This window comes from Hippopotamus amphibius, chromosome 5, assembly GCF_030028045.1.
Source record: "Hippopotamus amphibius kiboko isolate mHipAmp2 chromosome 5, mHipAmp2.hap2, whole genome shotgun sequence".
Classification (NCBI taxonomy): Eukaryota; Metazoa; Chordata; class Mammalia; order Artiodactyla; family Hippopotamidae; genus Hippopotamus; species Hippopotamus amphibius.
Genome location: NC_080190.1, coordinates 35354455 through 35378177, shown reverse-complemented (window position 1 = coordinate 35378177; position 23723 = coordinate 35354455). Strand labels below are relative to the sequence as shown.

General features: G+C 40.0%; 1 protein-coding gene and 1 non-coding gene across 4 annotated transcripts; both read left to right on the top strand.

Annotated features, from left to right (window-relative positions):
* Window positions 1-1301: 1301 nt before the first annotated feature.
* CEP55 (centrosomal protein 55) lies at window positions 1302-22718 on the top strand. 3 transcript variants are annotated; one of them, XM_057735704.1, is made up of 9 exons: window positions 1302-1328; window positions 4110-4304; window positions 6139-6414; window positions 8941-9009; window positions 16829-16979; window positions 18452-18765; window positions 20102-20173; window positions 20851-20976; window positions 21608-22718. In XM_057735704.1, the coding sequence occupies exons 2-9, from the start codon at window positions 4122-4124 to the stop codon at window positions 21806-21808; spliced, it is 1392 nt and encodes a 463-aa protein (XP_057591687.1). In that variant the 5' UTR covers window positions 1302-1328; window positions 4110-4121; the 3' UTR covers window positions 21809-22718. The 3 variants fall into 3 exon arrangements, with proteins under 3 accessions (XP_057591687.1, XP_057591688.1, XP_057591685.1); XM_057735705.1 differs by lacking the exon at window positions 1302-1328 and adding an exon at window positions 1357-1537; XM_057735702.1 differs by lacking the exon at window positions 1302-1328 and adding an exon at window positions 1357-1669.
* LOC130854658 (U6 spliceosomal RNA) lies at window positions 12346-12452 on the top strand. The gene has a single exon (XR_009054107.1). It is a non-coding gene; the product is annotated as a U6 spliceosomal RNA (small nuclear RNA).
* Window positions 22719-23723: the final 1005 nt, after the last annotated feature.

Sequence of the window (23723 nt, the reverse complement as noted above, 5' to 3'; positions counted from 1 at the left end):
TATATTTAAAGCATACAATTTGATACTTTTTTTCTTATTAGTAATGTATATATGGCAATCCCACTCTCCCAATTCTCCCCCCCCCCCCCCCCTTTGGTGTTCATGTGTTTGTTCTCTACATTTGTGCCTCTATTTATGCCTTGGAAATTGGTTGATTTGTACCATTTTTCTATATTCCGCATATATGTGTTAATATACAATATTTGTTTTTCTCTTTCTGACACACTTCACTGTATGACAGTCTCTAGGTCCATCCATGTCTCTACAAATGCCCCAATTTCGTTCCTTTTTACAGCTGAGTAATATTTCGTTGTATGTATGTACCACATCTTTTTTATCCATTCATCTGTTGATGGACATTTAGGTTTAAACAGCATGCACTTTACATAGATTCTCTCATTTAACTTCTTTAAGATCACACAGCTAGTAAGAGGCAGTACCAGGCAGTAAGAGAGCTAAACTCATTCCTCATCCAGAGTTTAACCCCTGTGTGACGCAGCTTTCCTAGGATGTTTTGCTATTGTATCCTTTTCATTGTGTTAAGACTCTTCCGAGAAAGGCAGGCCCTGCCAAACGCTTTCCGTGCCTCTCGGTTTTAGCAAGAGAAAGTCCTCAAAAGCGGGTAACCATAACCCGTGTTCAACCAATAGATACCGAGCCGGAGGGCAGCAATCTGGAGCAAACGCCTGCCTAGCTTGCTTCCTCTAGGGCTCCTAATCTCAGCGTTCAACCTGGGCGGTGCCTATCAACCCTCCCACCTGCTACCCTCCCCATTGCTCCACCCTGATTTGGGGAAGAATAAAGGCTCACCCCAAAAGGAAACAGGGAGGCCGTGCGAAACCGGTACTCAGGGGCGCGAATCACGCTCAGCGACGCAGATGGAGTTAGTCCCAGCTCATAAAGTCACTGGGTTTATCTCGCTCAGCATAGTAATTTGCTTCAGCCCCAAAGCACATAAACACAAATCAGTTCCTTACAAAGAAACACAGAGCTTGACGTCTGAGATCTCAGAAAAGCGCAGAGAAAGTCCCAGAAGACGGTGGCAGATCCACAGGAAGCCTTACGGTCCTCGCCCGCTTCCAGGCTTCAGCCCCACCCCTCGACCCCCGCCCCGCCTCGCCTCGGTCCCGCACTCCCTCCGCCCTCCGGCTGCAGGCCCCGCCCCTCGGAGACCATAGCCAATCGGAGAGCCGCGACCCCGTCGCGCGTGTGCACCCCCGCCGGCAGTGACGTGCCCCATCCCGCAGCCGCGGGATTCAAACTCCCGGAAGCGGTTCCCGCGCCGGAGGGTGTGACTGGGCGGACGCGAGCGCGGAGCTTCCCCTCAGGTGCTGGCTGGCTGCGGGGAGGCGACCGCGGAGGGTGGTGGGGGCGACCAGGGCCCACAGCCCCGGGGCCTGGTGAGACCGCGTCAGCTGGGATTCAATCTCTGCCCTGCCGGGTGCCGGTCGCCTTCCCCTGGCGCTCACTTTGTGCCTGGCCCCGGGCTGGGTGTCTCACGGCCGTCGCCGGTTCGATCCCTCCTTTCAGCACTGCGGTGGGTATTATCATCCTCTTTCCCACAAGCGCAGGGAGTTCGAGTGACGTGGCCAAGATCTTTCGTTAGCACAGTATTTTGCGGATTAGCAAGCGCTTTCATGCCTATTCTACAAACACCTTCATGTTAGAGGTGAGAAAAAAGGTGCCCGCTTTTGCAATTTTTCTGTACCTGTCTTCCCGCGTAAGATCTTATGTGATGGTTTTTGTAAGATTTGCCTCCACTTGTAGACGAAGTGGCCTGTAATAAATGCTTTGTGCCCTTTGCTAGTTATCTTGATCTTTCACCTTAAAATGGGCAGAAATCCAGGGCTAACCTTTTGATCGATGGTCTCCAACTCAGTCTACCCACTTCTGGTATTTTCAGGCTCTGAGCATATACAGGATGACACTAAAAGTCACTTTCATAGAAAAACCTTCCCCACCACGGTGTGTAAGTAGGTCTCCCCTACTTTTACTGCTATCATTTATCATTGTCCTTTCATTTCCTGGGCAACATTTATTTTACAACTTGAGAATCTCTATTTGTTTCCTTGTTATTGCTTGCCTACTCTGCTAGATTGAAAGTTCTGTTATGTAAGGGACATGTCTGTCTTTCATTTCTTTTTTCTGCCGGTGGATACCCAGCACCTTTTATGCTGTCTGGTAAATTAGGTTCTCCAATATTTTTTGAATGCATGAGTAGTACCATATTCCTCTGGATTCCTTAGTCATATTAGCATTATTTTATCTTGGGATTCATAGGTGGAAAAATGCTTTTTAATATCCCTAATTAAAGCTACTTTTATTTTATACACAGTAATTTTTGCTATGTGTTTTGCTCCTAGAGTTTATATTATACCCTTGCTTCTATAATGTCATCTAATACTATTAGCAGATATGCTAAGCTTATCCTTACTCCTTATTCTTTTTTAAAATATTTTATGTATTTATGTATTTATTTATTTATTTATAGGTTGTCTTGGGTCTTTTTGCTGCGCGCAGGCTTTCTCTAGATGTGATGAGCAGGGGCTACTCTTTGCTGCCTTGTGCAGGTTTCTCCTTGTGGTGGCTTCTCTTGTTGTGGAGCATGGGCTCTAGGCACATGGGCTTCAACCGTTGCAGCATGTGGGCTAAGTAGTTGTGGCTCCCAGGCTCTAGAGCACAGGCTCAGCAGTTGGGGCACACGGGCTTAGTTGTTCCTCAGCATGTGGGATCTTCCCTGCATTGGCAGGCGGATTCTTATCCACTGGGCCACCAGGGAAGTCCCCTTACTATTTATTCTTAATTCCTGTCATTCTTGAGTTCTGTAAATATTATGTCTCTCTTTCCTGTAAATGCCTCATATTGGATTCTTCTCAATCCTGCCCGCTGTGCTCTCTCAAGTGACTCATTATTAAGATAGATCTGAACTAGGCCTATCTTCTAAAACAGAGGACACACCATTATGTCAGGTAGTGATGTTTCAATGTCCAGATATTCAGAATTACATTATTTATCATTCGCTTTTTTAAAAATAAATTTATTTACGTTATTTATTTATGTATTTATTTATTGGCTGTGTTGGGTCTTCTTTGCTGCACACAGGCTTTCTGTAGTTACAGGGAGCAGGGGCTGCTCTTCTTTGTGGTGCATGGGCTCCTCATTGCCATGGCCTCTCTAGTTCTGGAGCACGGGCTCTAGGCGCATGGGCTCTAGGCGCATGGGCTTCAGTAGTTGCGGCACGTGGGCTCAATAGTTGTGGCTCATGGGCTCTAAAGCACAGGTGGTCTTAGTTGCTCCGAGGCATGTGGGATCTTCCTGGAGCAGGGATTGAATCTGTGTCTCCTGCATTGGCAGGCAGATTCTTAACCACTGAGCCACCTAGGAAGCCCTAGCTTTTTATTCTTGGGTAAAATTTGTCTTTGTGATCTACTTCTTTCCGCCTTCATTTAATAGTTTATTCATTTATTTATTGGCTGCGTTGGTTCTTTGTTGCTGTCTGCGGGCTTTCTCTAATTGCGGAGAGCAGGGGCTGCTCTTCCTTGAGGTGCACAGGTTTCTCAGTGCGGTGGCTTCTGTTGTTGTGGAGCACAGGCTTTAGGCATGCGGGCTTAAGTAGTGTGGCTCTTGGGCTGTTGAGCACAGGCTCAGTAGTTGTGGTGCTCAGGCTTAGCTGCTCCGGGGTATGTGGGATTTTCCCGGAGCAGGGATCAAACCTGTGTCCCCTGCATTGGCAGACAGATTCTTAACCACTGCACCACCAGGGAAGTCCCCATTTAATGGTTTAATCATTGGTTATCCCTCCATTTTTTTTTAAATGAAACTTTTCTATTGAAGTATGACACACATACGAGTCCTGCATAAACACAAGTGTACAAGTTGACATGTTGAATTCTCCCCATGTATCTACCACCCAGATTTTAAAAATGTATATTGTTACTAGCAAGCTAGAAGCCTTCCCCAGTCCCTGTTCCATACCCTGCTGCTTTGGCTTTATCACTTCTATTTAGATAGAAAGGTTCTTCTGTTTAGCAAATTGGTTATTAGACCTTTTCAAACCTGAGATTTGACCTTGTAAACTCAGACTTATAATTGTATTTTTATTTTTACAGACATTTTCAGAGATGTCTTCCAGAAATCCCAAAGATTTAATTAAAAGTAAATGGGGACCAAAGCCTAGTAACTCCAAATCAGAAACTGCATTAGAAAAATTTAGGGGAGAAATCGCAGCCTTAAAAACATCAGTGGATGAAATCACAAGCGGAAAAGGAAAGCTGACTGATAAGGACAAACACAGACTTTGGGAGGTGAGACCGTTTAAACTGCAGTGAGCTTTGCTGTAGGAGATGAGAGAGAATAAGGATATAAGGTAGTTTTTATGTTCGCTAAATGTAAAAAACAAATCTAATCATGTCAACTTTGGGACTTAGATTTTAATGTGAATGTTTAAAAACCCATTTTATCATGTATATTGGCTGCTTTACAAGTAATCTGTTTTCAGTTTTTTTTAAGGTAAAATCGTTACAGATATTGGCATTTTGTATTCTGTTAAACTATACTTCCCTAATTTACAGTTTTTCATGACATAGTCTATAAAGCAGTTAGGAATTTATTAGAACTGCAAGGATTTAAAATTTAATCATTAGTTCGATTTTAGTTTATTTTGCAAAAGTACTTTTATTTTTCATAGTTAGAAAATAAATGATCTGTACTAAATAATATCATTGGATTTCTTTAAATTTTACTTTATAGCTATATCATAAAACCAAATGATTTATTTATTTTTTTAAACATATATTGAGGTGAATACTTATTCAAGCATTGAGAAGTGATTTATCACCAATTCTTAGACATAAAGATTATTTTGTTATCTGGTGAAGGAATCTAATAACTTTCCTGAGAGATCTCTTTCTAGTTCATTCCACCTCTGACAAACACTGGCTGTTAAAACTCCTTTATAATCAATAGAAATTAAACTTTGTGTAACTACTACCCATTTGTTCTAGTTAAGTCCATTAAAGCTACATAGAACAAGTCTATTTTTTTTTTTTATCCACTTGACAACTTTTCAGATATCCAAGGAAATCTTGCTTCCTCTTACTTTTCTGTAGACCAAACCCATATTCTTCAGCTTTACTGGCTTTTTCTCATCCCAGTCAGTTTCCTGAACACTTTGTGGTACGCTCACGTCCCTCTTGAATTATGCACCCAGTATTGCACACAGTGGCAAACACAGGTTGAAACAGTACTGTTATTTCCTCTAACATAGATGCTGTACTCCATGAAAGCTTAAAATTGTATTGGCTTTTCTGGTAACTGTATCATACTATTGGCTTGTCGTAAGCTTGTAGGCAACTGAAAATCCCCTCATCACTTTCACACAACCATCCAGCTCAATTTCCCCATCTTTATTTGAACAACTGCTTCTCCCCACCACCCTCAAATGCAAGTTTTTAGTTTTATGTTGCATTTCCTTTGTTAGTATGTAAAGCCATTCTGTTAACTTTTGTTCTGTCATTACCCTGTTGGTACTTTCTCCCTGATGCCAGCAGGAGTTTAACAAATATGTCTTCTTTATCTTTCAAATCCTTGAAAATGTTGAACTCTCCTTTGAAGATCACCTTCCAGATGTGACACCAAATTGTTTATTAACAAAAAGCAAGTTTATGAATGCACTTTTATAGAACTGTAACATTCTGTAATTTTTAAATTCTGTTGCTTCAAGTTCATCAGTGAGCATGTATCTCTAGGTGTGATTCACTTTTAGCCTTTAGGATTATTAGAACTGGCATGGTGGGGAATGATTAGCAGATACTCAGGTGAGAACCAGCTTTTCTTTAGCTTTCTCTAAACAGCGTTGGTCTAACGGAGTTGGTCTCTCCTTTCTGTGTCCATGTCCCATTCATTTTATATATATGTATCTTAACCACAGCATTTACCATATTGCATTAATGTATTGGTTTACCTTTCTGTGAGCTCTCTGAGCCTAAGACCTTGGCTTTATCTTCTTTTTGGCCCTGGTATCTGGTATAATGCTGACTTGATATGTAATAAACACTTCATAAATGCTTGTTCTAATGTCCTGTTTACTTTCGTGTTTGACCTGGCCTTGTTCTAAGATTCTTCTTAGTTTATATCTAGAAAATTCGAGTCCTTGAAGCTGAGAGAGAGAAGAATGTTTATCACCTCACAGAGAAGGACAAAGAAATACAGCGACTCAGAGGCCAGCTGAAAGCCAAACACAGCACTACTGCGTTACTTGAACAGCTAGAAGAGAAAACAAAGGAAGGTGAAAGGAGGGAGCAGCTGTTGAAATCCTTGTCTGAGGAGACAGATGTATTGAAAAAACAGTTGTCTGCTACAACTTCAAGACTTGCTGAACTTGAAGGCAAAGCCAGTTCACTTCGTTTATCACAGGTACTAATTTCTTTAAACCCAGATTTTTTTGTTCTTTTCTGATACAGTTTGTAATTCTTACGAAGATCGAGTTTGTTAAAACATGCTTGTCAAACGGGGAAACAATATAGTACTAACAGGTTACTTTTTTTTTAATAGCCTGGTACTTCTCCATAAGCAAAAATAGATAATATGGCTTCCTCCACACCACTGTTTTGCGCAAGGGAATATTCAGAATACAGAATCCACTGTGTATCTACAGCAGCCGGGAAGATTTTGTTGCATTCTTTTTTTCTGTAGTTTGTATTGTGAAAACAGTTGGCTTCATTTTTTGGTTATTTTTCATATTTGAGATATCCAATTAAAATATCAAGTATATTTTCCTAACTATACATGCTTTTTTCCCCCTCTTTTGTTTTAGAGTCACTAGTGTAGCAGGAAGAGCAAGGATTTGTGGGTAGGCATATCTGATTTCAGATCTTTGTTCTTCCACTTGCTAGCTGTGTGACTCTAAACAAATTCCTTAACCTCTCTAGCCTTAGAGACAATGATAGAATTCTCCTAAGCCTCAATTTCCACATCAGTTAAATCAGGATAAGAATACTGGAAATTAAATGTTACAATATATGTAAATAGCCTTGCAGAGTACCTGGCATGTAGACAGTGCTAAATAAATGGTTTCTTATTGATCAGACCTTTGATTCTTTTGGAAATTTGGACATTTGAATAATTCTTATATTACAATTATACCTACAGAAGAAAATCTGTGGTTTTCAGATATAATATCTCAACATTGCTAAGATTCTTTGTACTTTATTTCCCCTTTCCAGTAGCTGTAATTTATATGTACTCTCATAGATGGGTGATTGAATGCTTCTACAGATGAGTTCAAGGAGGTTAAGCTTTTCTAGGGAATTTCCATACAGCTGAAACTCATAAAACATTATAGTCATATCCTACGTGGTTGACTAAACCTTTACTTAAAGCTCAAGAATTAATTTCTCTGCTTTTGAAGATGGAAATGTAAATCTTGGTAGAAATGATAATTTAAAAAATGTATTCTTATGATAATTGTGGGATAGTCACTATTCATTTCTATATTAGTCAGCATGTCTACTTGCCTAACAACTGATCTCCAAATCTCAGAGTCTTATATCTTTCCCTCATGTCATAGCCTGGTGCAGGTTGGAGTGGAGGAGGCTTTGCTCCACAAAGTCATTCAGAGATCCAGATTCCTTCCTTCTGGTGGCTTCCCCCATCCCTCAGGGTGCAGTCCTCCACCAGATCCTCTATACACAGCTGTGAGCTAGAGAACATGTGGAGAATTGAGGGAGCATGTGGGGTCTAGGCTTGGGATTGGCATATCTCACTTTTGCTCACATTCTTTTTTTATTTTTTTTTAATTTATTTATTTTTATTTATTGGCTGCATTGAGTCTTCATTGCTGCACACTGGCTTTCTCTAGTTGCTGCAAGCGGGGGCTACTCTTCATTGTAGTGCACAGGCTCCTCATTGTAGTGGCTTCTCTTGTTGTGGAGCACGGGCCCTAGGCGCGTGGGCTTCAATAGTTGCGGCACATAGGCTCAGTAGTTGTGGCTCATGGGCTCATGGGCTCTAGAGCACAGGCTCAATAGTTGTGGCGCATGGGCTTAGTTGCTCCGTGGCGTGTGGAATCTTCCCAGGGCAGGGCTCGAACCCATGTCCCCTGCATTGGCAGGCGGATTCTTTACCACTGCCCACCTAGGAAGTCCTTGCTCACATTCTGTTGGACAGAATTCAGTCTCATGACCTCACTAACCACAGGGAAGGCTGGGAAATGTAGTCCACAGTGTGCCCAGGGAAAAGGCAAAGGGATTGGATGAACTATCTCTGTCACAGTTTCCACCTAAAGGTCTAAATTGAAAGGGAGAAAGGGTACATATATACTAGAGCACCTTTGGAGAAAAAAAATATTTTGAGCTTCTTTCCCATCCTTCACACAAGACTCTTTCCTTATAGTTGTTAAAAGGCTGAAATACAGCTTTTTATGAGTTTTGTTGGTTAGCCTGGGTACCTTACCACCTACTTCCCCTTTTCTTTTGCATCTATGAAAAAATGAAGAGAAAAAGAGAGAAATTATGTTTTGAGTTCTGTATGAATGAATACTAATTAATACTGTTGCTAATACAAATATAATTCTAGAAAACAACTTTGGTCTTTTATTTGACAATTTAATATTTTCCAGCTTTCATTTAAATGGCCCACTTGTTTTGTTTTGTCTCCTGGTGAAAATCAGTGGGCTGTTCATATGCACTGAGGGCTATTCTGGTGATCCTGGGGTCCAGATGACCTCAGAGGTCAAATTAGATATGAAATCTCAGGGTTTCCAATCTGCTTAGGAAGCTTCCAGGACACCTTATTCTGCTCTGCTACCCATCACCTGGCATCTACTAGATCTGGATTTTAGGATGCTCCTGTGAAGTATACTGTATTATTATGAAACTAAATATAATGAGAAAACTTCTGTTGTTAAATTTATGATGTTAACTAATATTGATTTACTTACAGACTGTGGCTACAAGTTGCTTTAATTCATCAGCGAGTAATATTCATGAAATGGAAATACAGCTGAAAGATGTAAGTCCATTTTTCTTTTATTAAGTTATGCTAAAGAGGACCAATTCATTTATTAAATTTCATGGAAATTGACAACAGTAATGCTGTAGCTTGAAAAAAAATATTTTGAGGAGACAGAAATGAATGGTTTGAGATCTTCTCTAGGTTACTAACTTTAAGTCTCTTTTCAGGCATTCAAGAGGGCCAGTTCCTCTAAGTATGGTCTCTTTAGGCTAGAAAGCCCTGGAAATCACCGATTTCTACCAAATACCTCAACAATATCCCTTCTTCACCTAAATCTAATTTGCCCAACCATTTTATTGTTATAATGTAGTTTAACTTGTAAGTTTTTTCTTTTTGTTTATCCATGCAAGATGTCCTCTTTAGTTTGAAATTACTCCCTTGGAACCAGGATTTGCTTTCATAGTTTGAAAAGGAAACACATTCTTTGTGTATTCAACATTTCTTTTTTCTAGAATTTGATATGAGGTTATTCTAGGTACGTGGTAAAGCTATATTATTTCCAGCTGATGACTTAAGTTTCGTGGGTTTCATTGGAAATTAAATAAATTGGGGACACAGGACTAATATTCACAGTGTATTTTTTCAAGTTTTAAGATTAGATATGCAAAGTGTGAAATTCTTTTTTTTAAATAAATTTATTTTATTTATTTTTGGTTGTGTTGGGTCTTCGTTGCTGTGTGCGGGCTTTCTCTAGTTGTGGAGAGTGTGGGCTACTCTTTGTTGCGGTGTACAGACTTCTCATTGCGGTGGCATCTCTTGTTGCAGAGCACAGGCTCTAGGTATGCAGGTTTCAGTAGCTGTGGCACTCAGGCTCAGTAGTTGTGGCTTGCAGGCTCTAGAGCATAGGCTCAGTAGTTGTGGCGCACAGGCCTTGTTGCTCTGCAGCATGTGGGATCCTCCTGGACCAGGGATCAAACCCGTGTCCCCTGCATTGGCAGGCGGATTCTTAACCACTGTGCCACCAGGGAAGTCCCTGAAATTCTTGATTTAATTATTGGGTCAATAGGTAGATATTGTGATTCCAGAAATATTACTGGCATATCTACCCTGATCTAAGTATGCTTTTAAGGTTGCTGTTTTATCTCATCTAGACCTTGAGGTCTATTTGATCTTCAAAAGAAGAATTTAAATCATTTGAGTGTCTGTATAAACTGGGTACCACAGTACCCTTATCAAAGTAATTTACCTAGAGGTAACAAAAATAAAAAAGAAATGTAATTCTTAAAGAACTATTGAAATAAGTTTTTTGTATGTTGTACATTATCCCCAGCCTCTAGAAAATTGGAAAGAATGTCTAAATGGAATCTTGCGAAGTTTCTTAAATTTTGCTAGTCTCTTTTAGTGCAATACCTGAAAATAGATGCCGTTTTCTTAAACTCATGTGTAAGCTTTAGGCTTCTCAGTGTTAATTGCTTCAAATATCAACTAAAGTTATTTTTATGTAATGAGGAACCTGAGAGTCTCCATTTCCAGTAAGCTTCAGGTGCTGCTGCCACTGTTAGTGGTCTGAGGACCACCATTAACTTACATTTGAGGAGCGAGAGGTGGTTTAGCTCTGGTTATCCCTTTGGAATCTCAGCAGATCTTTTAGACCAGAAGGAGAATTGTAGTTGGAGGACTTAAGGAGTGGGGAAAGAGAAATCTCACCCCTCAGAGAAATCTCAACCTTCAGAGTCTACACTGTCATATTATTTAGCTTTGGGGAGCTCAGCAATTCTAATCATACACCCTCTGTAAAGCTCCCACGAACCTTCCTATAGAAGTTTGCCCAGTTATTTTTTTTTATATAAATTTATTTATTTTTTGGCTGCATTGGGTCTTTGTTGCTGTGTGTGGGCTTTCTCTAGTTGTGGCAAGCGGGGGCTACTCTTTATTGCCGTGCACGGGCTTGTCATTGAGGTGGCTTCTCTTGTTGCAGAGCACAGGCTCTAGGCGCACAGGCTTCAGTAGTTGTGGCATGTGGGCTCAATAGTTGTGGCTTGCGGGCTCTAGAGGGCAGGCTCAGTAGTTGTGGTGGTGCACAGGCTTAGTTGCTTCTTGGCATGTGGGATCTTCCCGGACCAGGGATCGAACCCATGTCCCCTGCATTGGCAGGCGGATTCTTAAGCACTGTGCCACCAGGGAAGTCATGCCCACCTATTTTAAGAATTAGTATTTGTTATGTTAAAATAAGCCCCCAAAACCTGTGTTTTACTTTCCTTAATCCTGAGCTGTATCATTCCTCAGATACTATTTAGGTCTGGCTGATATTTTGAAATAATTACACGGAGTTAATGCTGTAAACATTTTCCATTGTCAGTGACTTTGAAACCGAATAGCTAAAAGTCAGTTTTAATGGGCATTTCCTACTCTTGATTTTAAAAATTTGATTTTTAGGGAATTCCCTGGTGGTCCAGTGGCTAGGACTCCACGCTTCTACTGCAGGGTTCACAAGTTTGATCCCTGGTCAGGGAGCTCAGATTCTGGAAGCCACATAGTGCAGCCAAAAAAAAAAATCCGATTTTCAAACATAGAATTATGGAAGGTAAATAATAATTATTTTTGATTTTTTTATTTGGAAAAAATTCAAATTTACAGAAAAGATACAAGAATGGAAAATGGTACACAAGTCCACGTACTCTTTACCAAGATTGAACTGTTGTTAGTATTTTACCCCATTTTTATACTCTTTCTCTTTCAATCCCCACTCCCATCCACACACACATATACACACACAGACAGTATTTTTTTCTGAACCATAACATACTTGCATATATCTATAGCCCTTTAAGCCTATATTCTTCAATATATATTCCTAAGAATGAGGATACTCTCTTATGTGGCTACAGTACAGATAGCAACTGTAATCAGTTTAACATGGACACAGTACTTCTATGTAATCTACCATCCGTATTCCAGTTTTGTCAATTGATGCACATTTTTCCTTCCTCCAGTATAGGCTAACATTTCCATCTTCATTAGAGTGTTTTGCCCAAGTAATAGTTCATGGATCCCTGTCACAGCAGGAGGGAGAGCTTTAGTAGCATTCCACACGACTTCCCTTTTGCCCACTCCAGTTTTGTGGTTTTACTGATAACTTGAATGGAAATGGTAAATGCATGTCTAACAAATGTGTAGATGACACAAAGCTGGAAGAGGTGACTAATGTGAGGAGGACTCTAAAGATACAAAACTCGTAATATCAACATTCATTGATAGCTATCAAATCCATTTATTATTGATTTTATAAAGAAAGATTAGGTGCAAAGAGCCAGTGAGGTCAGGGCTAAAGTGTTTACTACGTTATTGAAGTAACATCGCCATCAAGTGGCCCTTTAGAATATTGTCTCTCTTGTACTCGCTTTGACAGCACATATGCTAAAATTGGAACAATGCAGAGAAGATTAGCATGGCCCCTGTGCAAGGATAACATGCAAATTCATGAAGCATTCCATATATTTTTTTAAAAAAAGAATATTGTCTCTCAAATCTTAAACCAATATAGTTTTGTTTCTCCTACTTAGGTAATGTATAGACAGATTCATTTAAAAGAAGAAAATTTTCATGACCATTCAATGTTGACAAATTATTTATATTAAAATATTGCTTAAATATGGACATTTTAAATTTGGTATAAAATTAGGCATCTTTAATATCTAACAATGATTTATAAGTATTAGAATATGTGCATGCTTTCTGAGTCATACAATGCTACATCTCTTATCAGTTAAATTTGAGTGTATAAAACAGAGTTGCTATCCAGTATCTCCGTATGACAAATGAACTCTTCAGCCATATGAGGAGAACTCATGTTCTAACTGCCTGACAGGTGCAGAGAGAAAAGTGGCTGGGGGAAGAGCCCTGGACTAAGTCATTGATTCCAGAGCTGGCTCTGTCTTCCTAATCCATTTCCTAGTTTTATAAAGAACAGACATTGAAAATCCTTTAAGCCCCATATCTGGAAGCTTTGCTCATGAGTTTGTAGGATGCTTGTGGAAGCAGCCTAGCAAAGGTTGGAGGAACTCTCTAGACTTAGCGTTTCCATATGTAGAGATCTTTTTGGACATGGAGCTCAACTACCTGTATCTTTAAAGGATGAAAATTCCTACTTGAAAGAAGATGCTCTGATATGTGACCCAAAACTTCCAGTATGTTCCTTATCCCATCTCACCCTTCTAGAGTGAGATTGTGGGGGAGCAGAGCCCTTCCTTTTACAGTGTACCTGCAACAAATGCAGGATGATTCATAAAGAATTGAACGCTTTTGAAAATGTATTCCAGTATGTATATTTTACTTCAGTAGAGTTACACCATACAACTTTTTTATTAAGAACTTTGTGTTTGTGCCATCTCTTTCTGGCAGCCCTGAAGGATAAGAAGTTACACATCCTGGCTGCCACATTTTAATCATTGATAATAATAAATTCCAACAGGTCTGGGATGAATTACAACACAAAGGATACATATTATACACTTGTAAGATTACAGAAATAGTTATGATAGTTCCATTACAAAGGAGTTTTGATTACATTTTCATGCATTACTTAGTTAATGAGTAATCAATTTTTGAAAGTGTTTTGTTCTTTTTGAATCACTAAATGTATTGCTCTACTGCACGTAAGGAACTGCTAGATTCTTTCCTGCCCTCTCCTCCCTTCCTTGAACACTGATAAACTCAGGTTTGGGGCTACAAGGCTTGCTGGTTCTTGCAGCCATTCATTTCCCCACCCCATGTCGTCAGCATCATTCACAATCATTTATCAGGCAGCCACTGGCTACGGAAACAGTGAACACAAACAAGGAACTGTGAAAGAAAATATCTAAACAAGCCTGTGCCCAGCTGTCCAGAAGGCTCAGGATGTAGTTAAGATAAGAAGTATCATCAGGAAGCAATCAAGGTCATAAGATGCCAAATAGATTGAATGGACATGAAAGTCACTATTGGCTTAGGAAGGAGAGGAAACTTAATGAGGACAATTATGGTGAGGAGCCTTGAAGGACAAGCCCAGATTCACCAGAACTTGATGAAAATATGGTATTTAAGTGGGCAGGTAACATAGGAAGAGGTTCTAGGGTACTCTATACAGAGGGAAGAGGCACAGATAGTGTGCATAGCTGTGAAGACAGCAAGGCAGCAGTGGAGGAGAGGAAAGGCCAGGCTGTGACCTGAAGAGAAGGGGAAGCCGCCTTCCCAATGGCCAAGCTCACTGGTACTGAGCCCTCTGTCTCTGCCGCCCATGCTCTCACCTGTCTATCCCCACAGGAACACCTGCTTGAGCAAGGATTCACTGTTGGGTCTTGGTAAACCCTGGTCATTTGGGGATTTGGAAATCCTCAGCTGGAGGGTGATTTCCCCATTGAGAAGAGTGAGAGGAGATGCAGGAGATGACCAAAAGCCTTAAGTCAGTTAATACAATGATTACTCAATATTTTGAATCAAAATAGCTACTGCTAATAAGTTCAGTTCAACCTCTTCCTCGGTTCTCCAAAGTGCTAAATTGTTTTAATTATATTAAATAACTGAGAATATTTTAAAGCTTCAGGACACCACTTGCTGAAACTGAAGCTGTGTTCCCTTAGGTTGACATTAAAATTTTATGCCTGTGACATCAGGTTAGCTTGCATGCTCTCTTTACACAGATGTTAATCAAGACTTATTTCCCCAGCCTTGGGAACATAGGAAAAAAAGGGGGCAGTCCCATCCTCTTGGACTGAAGACCTAAACTGGAAAGGAGAGAGGAGTTATAATGTCATTGCATGTTGGTGCTATAGTATAAGAATTCAAGGCTTTTTTCCCTCTAGTACCCATAGATGAATCGTCTTCTTTGCTAGCTTTCAACTTGAATCTGTGTCCTGCTTTCAGTAACAACAATGAAAACTGGCAAAATAGGGGGTATGGATGAGGGGGAGGAGGTGTGTACAGTTGCTAGGGGTGCCCTGACAGGCTTCTTTGGCTTTGCCTTTAACTGAATTTCCAAGGATCCAGTGGTTAAGAGAAGTGAGAGTTAGAATCAGATAATATATGAATTTGTCCTAGTTAACAATCAAAATATCAATAGAGTTTTTCATTAAGAAATTTCATAAATCTATACACCTCTGTCCATATCTTCTACCTTGTTGTATACACTAAAGTTAATGTAGCTTCTTATGTGAATATTTTGCTAATGTCTTACCACAGATCAGGTGGTATGATCCACAGAAAATGTAGGTGTGATTTTTTTTTTAAGCTCTTTATTGGAATATAATTGCTTTATACTCTTGTACCAGCTTATGAGGTACACCAAAGTCAATCAGCTGTACTTATACACATGTCTCCATATGCCCTCCCTCCCGCGACTCCCCCCCACCCTCCCTGTCCTGGCCCTCTAAGGCATCACCCATCATCGAGTTGATCTCCCTTTGTTATACAGCAACTTCCCACTGGCTATCTATTTTACATTTAGTAGTGTATATACGTCTATGCTACTCTCTCGCTTCATCCCAGCTTCCCCTTTGCCCCATGCCCCCCAGTAGGTGTGATTTTATAAAATTTTCCAGCTTGTGCTTGGTGGCTGGTAAGGCATTATCTAGTTTCTTGTAAGAAAGATGTAACTGAAATGAAAAACTAATATTAGCAGTAACAATAAAGTGAATCACTTTCCCTCTTATCAGCTAACTTTATTTTATTAATATCCCCTCATTCAGATAATTTCTTGACTATACATTGTATGCAAAAGCTGGGAATCCTCTTGGAAAAGCATGGTCTGCCACTTCAAGGAACTTACTATTTGAGAGAAACAGCAAACACAGAAAAAAGCTGAGGGGACTTCCATGGTGGCGCAGTGGTTAAGAACCCGCCTGCCAATGCAAGGGACACGGGTTTGAGTGCTGGTCTGGGAAGATCCCACATTCTGTGGAGCAGCTAAGCCTGTGCACCGCAACCACTGAGCCTGCGCTCTAGAGCCTGAGAGCCACAACTATGGAAGCCCTCGCTCCTAGATCCCGTGCTGCATAACAAGAGAAGCCACCACAATGAGAAGCCCACATACTGCAACTACGAGTAGCTCCCACTTGCCACAACTAGAGAAAGCCCCCGCACAGCAACAAAGTCCCAACGAGTCATAAATAAATAAATTCAAAAAAAAAGAAAAAAGCTGAAGATGGTAAAATACTTTTTTAAAATATGTAGACATATGTATATATAACAATTGAGTTCATAAACCCCTATACAGACCAGATGAATGGTCCCAATTTGGGGTTTTTGAGTTCTAAAAGATGTAAAAGGTGAAAACTGGTGATAAAGAGAGGGGCTGGTATTTAAGTTTGATTCACGGGGAGGCAGACACTGAGTTAGCAGTGCAAACAGTTTACTGGGGAGCAATATCTGTGACAGGAAAAGGAAGGCAGCACAATTGGGCAGGGGCACCATCAGACCAGGATGCAAGCCTGACAGCCTCTGTCTACCCTGTGGAGAGCTCCCAGGCAGAGCCCTGTGTTGGGTGGAAACAGCTGTTTCTTAAAGAGTATCTGAGCAGTGCATCTCCACTCCCGCCACAAAGACATTCTGTTTACAGAGAATAACATGAACATAGACATAAAGCAAATTGTGTACAGGAAAAAGCAGACAAATGAACTTAACCCTGTGTAGACGTGACTTTGCCATGTTATTAGGTACTCTGAAGGCACGTGGCCTTAGAATGTGTCTCTGTGTCAGAAGCTTTACAGTGGTTGCCTAGCATCATTCTATGATATGAGCCATAGAGTTTTCATGTGCTGGAAAAGACTCATCCCTTGGGCTCCCTTGTCCATTTTAAGAGTTTGGGTTTTTATTATTGATTTGCTTTCATTTTCACTTTGAGGCTCTGGAGAAAAATCAGCAATGGCTTGTGTATGATCAGCAGCGAGAGGTCTACGTAAAAGGACTTTTAGCAAAGATCTTTGAGTTGGAACAGAAATTAGAAACAGCTGCTCATGCACTCCCACAACAGACAAAAAAGACTGAATCAGAAGGTACTGGTATAAAAATGTTCTTTTGGGTTGGCCTGCCTTTTTCCAAAAGGAGAGATTCATCAAATTTAGATTCTTATAGATATGTGTTATAAAGTAAAAGAAGAGCAGGTCTGCTAGCCCTGAAAGTAAGAAGTACTATTTTAGCCAGTCTGTTTCATTTCCCATTGTTTTCTGATACCAAAGGGCATAAGGCACAGGGTAAAGGGATCTTGCAGCTCTCCAGGCGCCTCGTTTTCTCCGCTTTGTATGTCCTTCCCCTCCTTCAAAGTTCTTCTCCAACTTTGTTTCCCCCAGTGCTGGCCTTGTCACCGACTACCTTTTTACTCTGCTTCCCTTTAGCAGTTATTCATATCAATCCCAGGATAAAAATTACATTTTTATACATGTTTCTTCAATCATTTGAATCTCACCCTAGAACTGAGGTGAAGTTCTTATGAGTGATGCCATCTTTTTGCCAAGTGCTTTGCAGCTTCTCTGACACTGATCTCCACTGAATTTCACAAGACATAGACATAAAGCAAATTGTGTACAGGAAAAAGAAGCCTAAAAGGTGGGGCAGGAAGGATCATTATTCTCATTTTACAAATAGATTCAGCAGTTCCAGGTGATGAGCCAGGAAGAGAGAAACCCCCTGCAAAGCACTCATTTAAATGGTTGACAGCCCTAGTGGCAGTGGACACTTGAATTATAGAAAGAGAAAGGCCAGTCAGGCTTATAATCTCCGAGCTTCACATTTGAATATTTAAAATGAAGCTAATGCTAAAAGAGTATAAAAGGAATGTCTCTGGAGATAATTCAAAGCTGTTTATCAATAAGGGATCAAAGTTACTACTGTAATCCCTTTATAAGTTTACTACATGTAAAAGTAGGGCCTTAATTATGGGTGAAGTCTAGTTTTTTTTTCTTTGGTAATAGTTTTTCTTTTCTTTCTCCCTCTCTTGTTCTCTTCCTCTCTTGCTCTCTCTCTCTCTCTCTGTGTTTTATCAAAGTAGTATAAACACTTCTTAAAATAATTTAATAATAGTACAGAAGACCCTGTTCTACCTTTCCCATCCCATCCTAATCCCTATTTCTTCCTCCCATCAGGGCAGCTGCTTTTAACATTTCTGTTTTGATTTTGGTAATTATCTCCACATCTGTAAATAATGAGTTAATGGCCCTATTTGTTGATTTGTTTTCTTTAGACATCAGTGACTTTCCCTCCCTCAGAATAATTATATTACTGTCTCTAGTTCTTCTATTTATTCATTTTGTGGCTTCAAGTAGTGTACCTGAACTGTGTTTCTTGTTCTGTCAAATGTCAACCCTGGTCCCTGTCTCTTAACTCTTCATTTTTGAAGGTGAGGAAATAAATGTGATCTTGTTTGTAGAATCATATTTACATTTGTAATGTAAATATGTCATATTTACATTACAATCTTAGGAAAATTATCTTTTATAAAGCAAGTTGTGCCCTGATGTGTTTGTCATAGGTTATCTTCAAGAAGAAAAGCAAAAATATAACAACCATCTCTTGGCAAATGCAAAAAAAGATCTTGAGGTGGAAAGACAAACCATAACTCAGTTGAATTTTGAACTTAGTGAATTTCGAAGAAAATATGAAGAAACCCAAAAAGAAGTGCAAGATTTAAATCAACTGTTGTGTTCACAAAGAAAGGCAGATGTACAGCATCTGGAAGACGATAGGCATAAAACAGAGAAAATACAGAGGCTCAAAGAAGAGAATGATCTTGCCAGGGAAAAACTTGAAGAAGAGAAGAAGAGATCTGAAGAGCTCTTATCTCAGGTGAGTCTAACCAGCAAGATTTCCCATGGTTCATAATTCAGAATTTCCATGGTACTTATCGTCAGGGACTATTTTAACCACTCGGGGACCAGCAAGGAACAATACAAGTTCCTGCCCCCTCACAGAAGTTCATACTTAGAAGGGAGATAGACCATAAACAAATACCTAAATAAACAAGTAAACTAAAGAAAATAAAACAGGGTAACATGACCAAGAGAAATTGTGGGCCAGTGGAAACATCACTGAGGAGATGGTATTTGGACAAACCTGATTGTGCTAAGGAACTGGCAAGGTGAATGACTGTGGGAATTCCCTCCTGGTGGCGGAAATCAGACGCAGAGGCTCTGAGTGAGGAGGAGGTAGGCATGTGTGAGAAGCCGAAAGAGGGGAAGTAAAGAGGGGGATCAAAGCTGATACCTAGGTTGACACCGAGATCGTGATGACACTGTGATCAAGTTCATTCACCGGATACCTTCCATGTTCTCCTAATGCTCACAGCCGGATCTGGGATGTCTGTCTCAGTAATGTCGGCGTTGCTAAGTTAGGATTATTAGGATGGAATACTACTTCAACAGAAACTCATTGATTTAAATTTTGCCTGGCACCATGAAATAATGGAAAAAACATAATTTGAGGTCCATACCAGGTCTCTCATTGAGGATGTGTGGCCTGAGGAAAATCATCTAACTTCTCTGACTTGCAGGTTATTTGTATGTCAAATTAATAAGAGTAAATATAACAATCTCTTCTCACCCCGTAGAACTTTTGTGAAGGTCGACTGAGAGAATGTGAAAGCACTTTGTAAATTAAATGGCTAGGTAAATGTTAGTTATTGCTACTATTAGAATAGTAATTTTAAAATCCTCCAAAAGTTGAAAGAGAGGAAAAAAATAGTCTGTAACATTTGCCTTCTTAGTCTACCATGCTCACTCCTGCCTGCAGGTGTGAGTAGTGATATTTACAAAAGATTAAGCAGCAGTTATTGAGAATTTTACTCCAACTCTGTGGCGGAGGAGGCCAGGCTCTGCCAGTTTTGTTATCCTACTCAGAAATATTAGTGGATGTCAGGACCTACAGGAAAGTGGGTGTGTCCACTGTGGTTTAGTGCTCTTTATCAACATTCAGTCTGTGCCTCAGGGAACTCTTGGCCTGGGCGGGACTGCTCAGCTGCTTATATAGATAGCAGTCAAACCACAGCTGGAAGGACTTGCCCACCGGAAGAGCAGGTGCTGCCCTGGTTAAAGATGTGAGACTCGTGAGCCTCTCATGTGTCCCAGGTCACGGTCAAGCCATAAAAGGTCAGTGTGACAGTGTTGGTTCTATTTACATCCTACAGGTCCAGTTTCTTTACACATCTCTGTTGAAGCAGCAAGAGGAACAAACAAAGGTAGCTCTGTTGGAACAACAGGTACTCATTGGGATTGCTTCTAAATTCAATTTAACTCCTTAGAAAATGGAATTTTTTCTTCATGTTTACACTGTTCTACGAAGAACCATCTGAAGGTTATGGAAAATGTTTTTTTTTTAAAGAACTTTAACAAAAATATTTAAAGTGGCTATCTGTGCCAGCCATATATTCCCGTTACTATCTTTAGGCTAAATCAGATTCTCTAAGGTGACACGGCAATTTTCTTGACAGGTAGATGTTTGCCTTCACAAATTTTATTCTTCTCTAAATGGCTGCTAGTCTGATAGGATGTCCCTAATAGGGCTACTTGATAACTTCAAATAGAACTCAAAGAGACACCAGTTATTCTCAGAATAGAGGCCGGAGATTTTTAGTATATGCCAAACCAGGAAACAACCATCTCTTTCCCTTCCCCACAGAAAGGAGGATGGGGAGGACAAAGTCTAACCAGCATCTTCTTAAGCTGCTTCTCACTCACAATACCTCAGGCTTTGGCTTTGCTCCTCGGACAAAGCTTTTTCATTTATCAACATCTCACTGTGCTCAGAGGTGTTCTTGCTCTGATGGTACAATACATGTTTGCTTCTTGTGTTAATTAAAAAAATGCAAGCATCCAGTCAAGAAAACTAGATAGTATTTACCAGCTGTAATTGTCTTGTCTTGGGCATTTCTTCCAGATGCAGGCATGTACTTTAGATTTTGAAAATGAAAAACTTGACCGTCAAAATATGCAGCATCAATTGCATGTAATTCTCAAGGAGCTCCGAAAAGCAAGAAATCAAATAACACAGTTGGAATCCTTGGTGAGTCTGGAATGGTTAAACTAAAACTTATTTCCATTTCATCTTTCTCTTTCTGCCATCTTTGTATTTATATGTCAAACCAGTTCCCAAACTAGGATGCAGCTTAAAGAATGGCTGTTTCTCAAATCAGTCAAATGAAATCCCCTGCCTCATTTGAAGCAACTGCCCTTTAAGCATCAGTTCAGAGCACTAGACAGAGGGACATTATGGGCCTCTTGGTAATGATGACATTACCAGCGCCTGGGAAGTCCTAACACTGGACTGCCAGGGAATTCCCTCCATGTATTACAGTTCTTTATTGCTGAAGTTACCTACTTCAGACAGACCTACCCAACTGTGTCAGCATTGCCCACAGACCTACCCATCTGTGTCAGCATTGCCCACAGACCCACTTTTACATCTGGCTCTAAGCATTTTAATAAATCCTATCTGTGTAAACTCCCAACCTTAGTACTTCCTGGGTAATTTGGGTGATTATAACTACCTCGTATGTTACCACCATAATACATACTGGAGAGATTCAGAAGAAAATCTGTCTACAGGACTGAACTAAAATATCTACGGAGCAGTTACAACTGCTGGCCAGTAGGCCATCTATACAAACTGTGTTCATTTGACATTTATTTTTCAGAAGCAGCTTCGTGAGTTTGCCTTCACAGAGCCATTAGTCACTTTCCAAGGAGAGACTGAAAACAAAGGAAAAGTTGCCTCACCAAAAAGTCCCACTGCTGCACTAAATGAAAGCCTGGTGGAATGTCCCAAGTGCAATATCCAGTATCCAGCCACTGAACATCGAGATCTACTTGTCCACGTTGAATACTGTTCCAAGTAGCAAAATAATTATTCTTTGTTTTTGTCAAAAGATTCAGTACTGTATCTTATGTTAGCTTATGGACATTTTGAATTACTTATTTCACCTCAGATCAGAAACTGCCTATCTACCTTTGAGACTCTGACATAGGAGTGAATCATTGTATTTTTTTTTTTTTTTTCTTTTTTTGCCTGCTTTGCATTTCCTTGGCAATGGTACCTCCCTGCGATGGTTCATTTTGAGGCTTCAGTGACAGAATGTGAGAGCATTGAATGCTGGGACGACCAACATTTTACACTGTTAAAGTACTTGATGGAGAAAAGATAGTTCCGGTTATTGCTTGTGGGTCAGATCTGTTACACCAACAAGCAAATATTTTATGTTTTGTGGATTTTTAAAAATCAAAGGTAATTAACCAGGGATCTTATTGTGTTAGTATTTTTTAATCCAAGCACTTAGTATGCCTGCAATTCAGATTTTGATGTCCATTGTGAAAAGATGGTGATACTTTTTTCATTTTTTTTTCCTTTCTACGATAGAGTGGTTATTAGAAAAGTTGGGGATTTTCTTGATCTTTATTGCTGCTTACTGTTGAAACTGTAAACCTAGCTGTGTTCTAAGCACAAAGCAGACTATTTAAGGAATACTCCTTACTAGCCACACACAGTGTTTTCTGTAATGTTAACTGGCTATAACTTTAACTTGAATTTCATTAGCACACGTTGGTTAGCTAGAATTGTTAAAATGAATTTTAACAAAACCACCTAGCCCTCTCTTGATTTGCAGATGTTTTATTTATTTATTTTTGGCACTCTTAAAAGCTGGGCAATGTCATGAGCAGATATTTGCTTATCTGAATATGTATTTTTATACATGTGTGTGTAAACCAACGTATTTTTTTATTTCTTCAGATTTTCTAAAATGCTTAACACTGGGCTACTGTTAGTAGAAAAGAATAAAATTATTTAATAAGTTTTGCTATGAGGCGTGTATGTGTATATAGACAGGTATTCTGAGATTTCTACCCAGAGAGGGGTGCCAGAGACTTACAGATAAACATACAGTGTAAAATGACAAGGTGGTTAAGGATACCTTGGAACCAAAAACTACATGAAACTCAAGAAAGTTTAAACAAAATGCCCATAATCATTAAAAAAACCAAAACGCATTCTTGGATTTCAAACTCCAAGTCAACTCCAAAGCCCATCTTCTCCCTACCAGAAAACCCTTATGAATTCTCCAAACTCAGCATCCTTAAGTGATATAACTGGAGTAATGGGATGTTTCTTGAGGTAGAAAAATGGCAGAACACAACTAGTGTCTTTCATCCCTCTGGTCGGGGAAGTTCTGCCATGTCAACCTCTCCACCTGTTCCACGGATCCCTGCTGTGCGGATTCCACAACATCTTTAATTTCATTCTCCAAACATTTATTAAATGCCAGCTACATGCAAGGCTCTGGGCTAGGTGTTAGGGATAATAAAATGCAGCCCCATCCTCACAGTCTGGTAGAAGAGACCAACATCTAAACAGGTAAGTGTAATAAATTGTAGGAAGTGCTCTGATCAAGGTATATGTTGAGTAGAGGAAATCATTTATTTAAACCCTGCTTTATTCTAATAAAGATCGAAGGTCTGACTTCAAAGATACAAGTAATATACTCAGATAAAACTTAAAAGGAGTAGGAAAAAGCAATAGTAACAAGACTAAGAAGTGAAATGGGGCCCCTCATAAGGGTAGCCTCGAGGCAGGGCATGGAGCACTTCTGAGAGGTGAGCCCTGCATTGGAGGCTGAGCACAGAGAAACAATCCTGTACTCCTTCACAGCTGATCTCCAAGAGAACACCACTATCGCGATCCTCATACTGAGATAGATTCCTCCAGTGTGCCTTTATAGAGAAGAAAACGTGTAACTAGAGGTCCATGGCCTCAACAAC

What these genes read in the sequence shown, in the direction of transcription:
- CEP55 (XM_057735702.1), top strand. An exon ending in AAAAAAGACTGAATCAGAAG is followed by an intron (nt 16,980 to 18,451) that starts GTACTGGTATAA and finishes TGTTTGTCATAG; the next exon opens with GTTATCTTCAAGAAGAAAAG. An exon ending in TAGCTCTGTTGGAACAACAG is followed by an intron (nt 20,174 to 20,850) that starts GTACTCATTGGG and finishes CATTTCTTCCAG; the next exon opens with ATGCAGGCATGTACTTTAGA.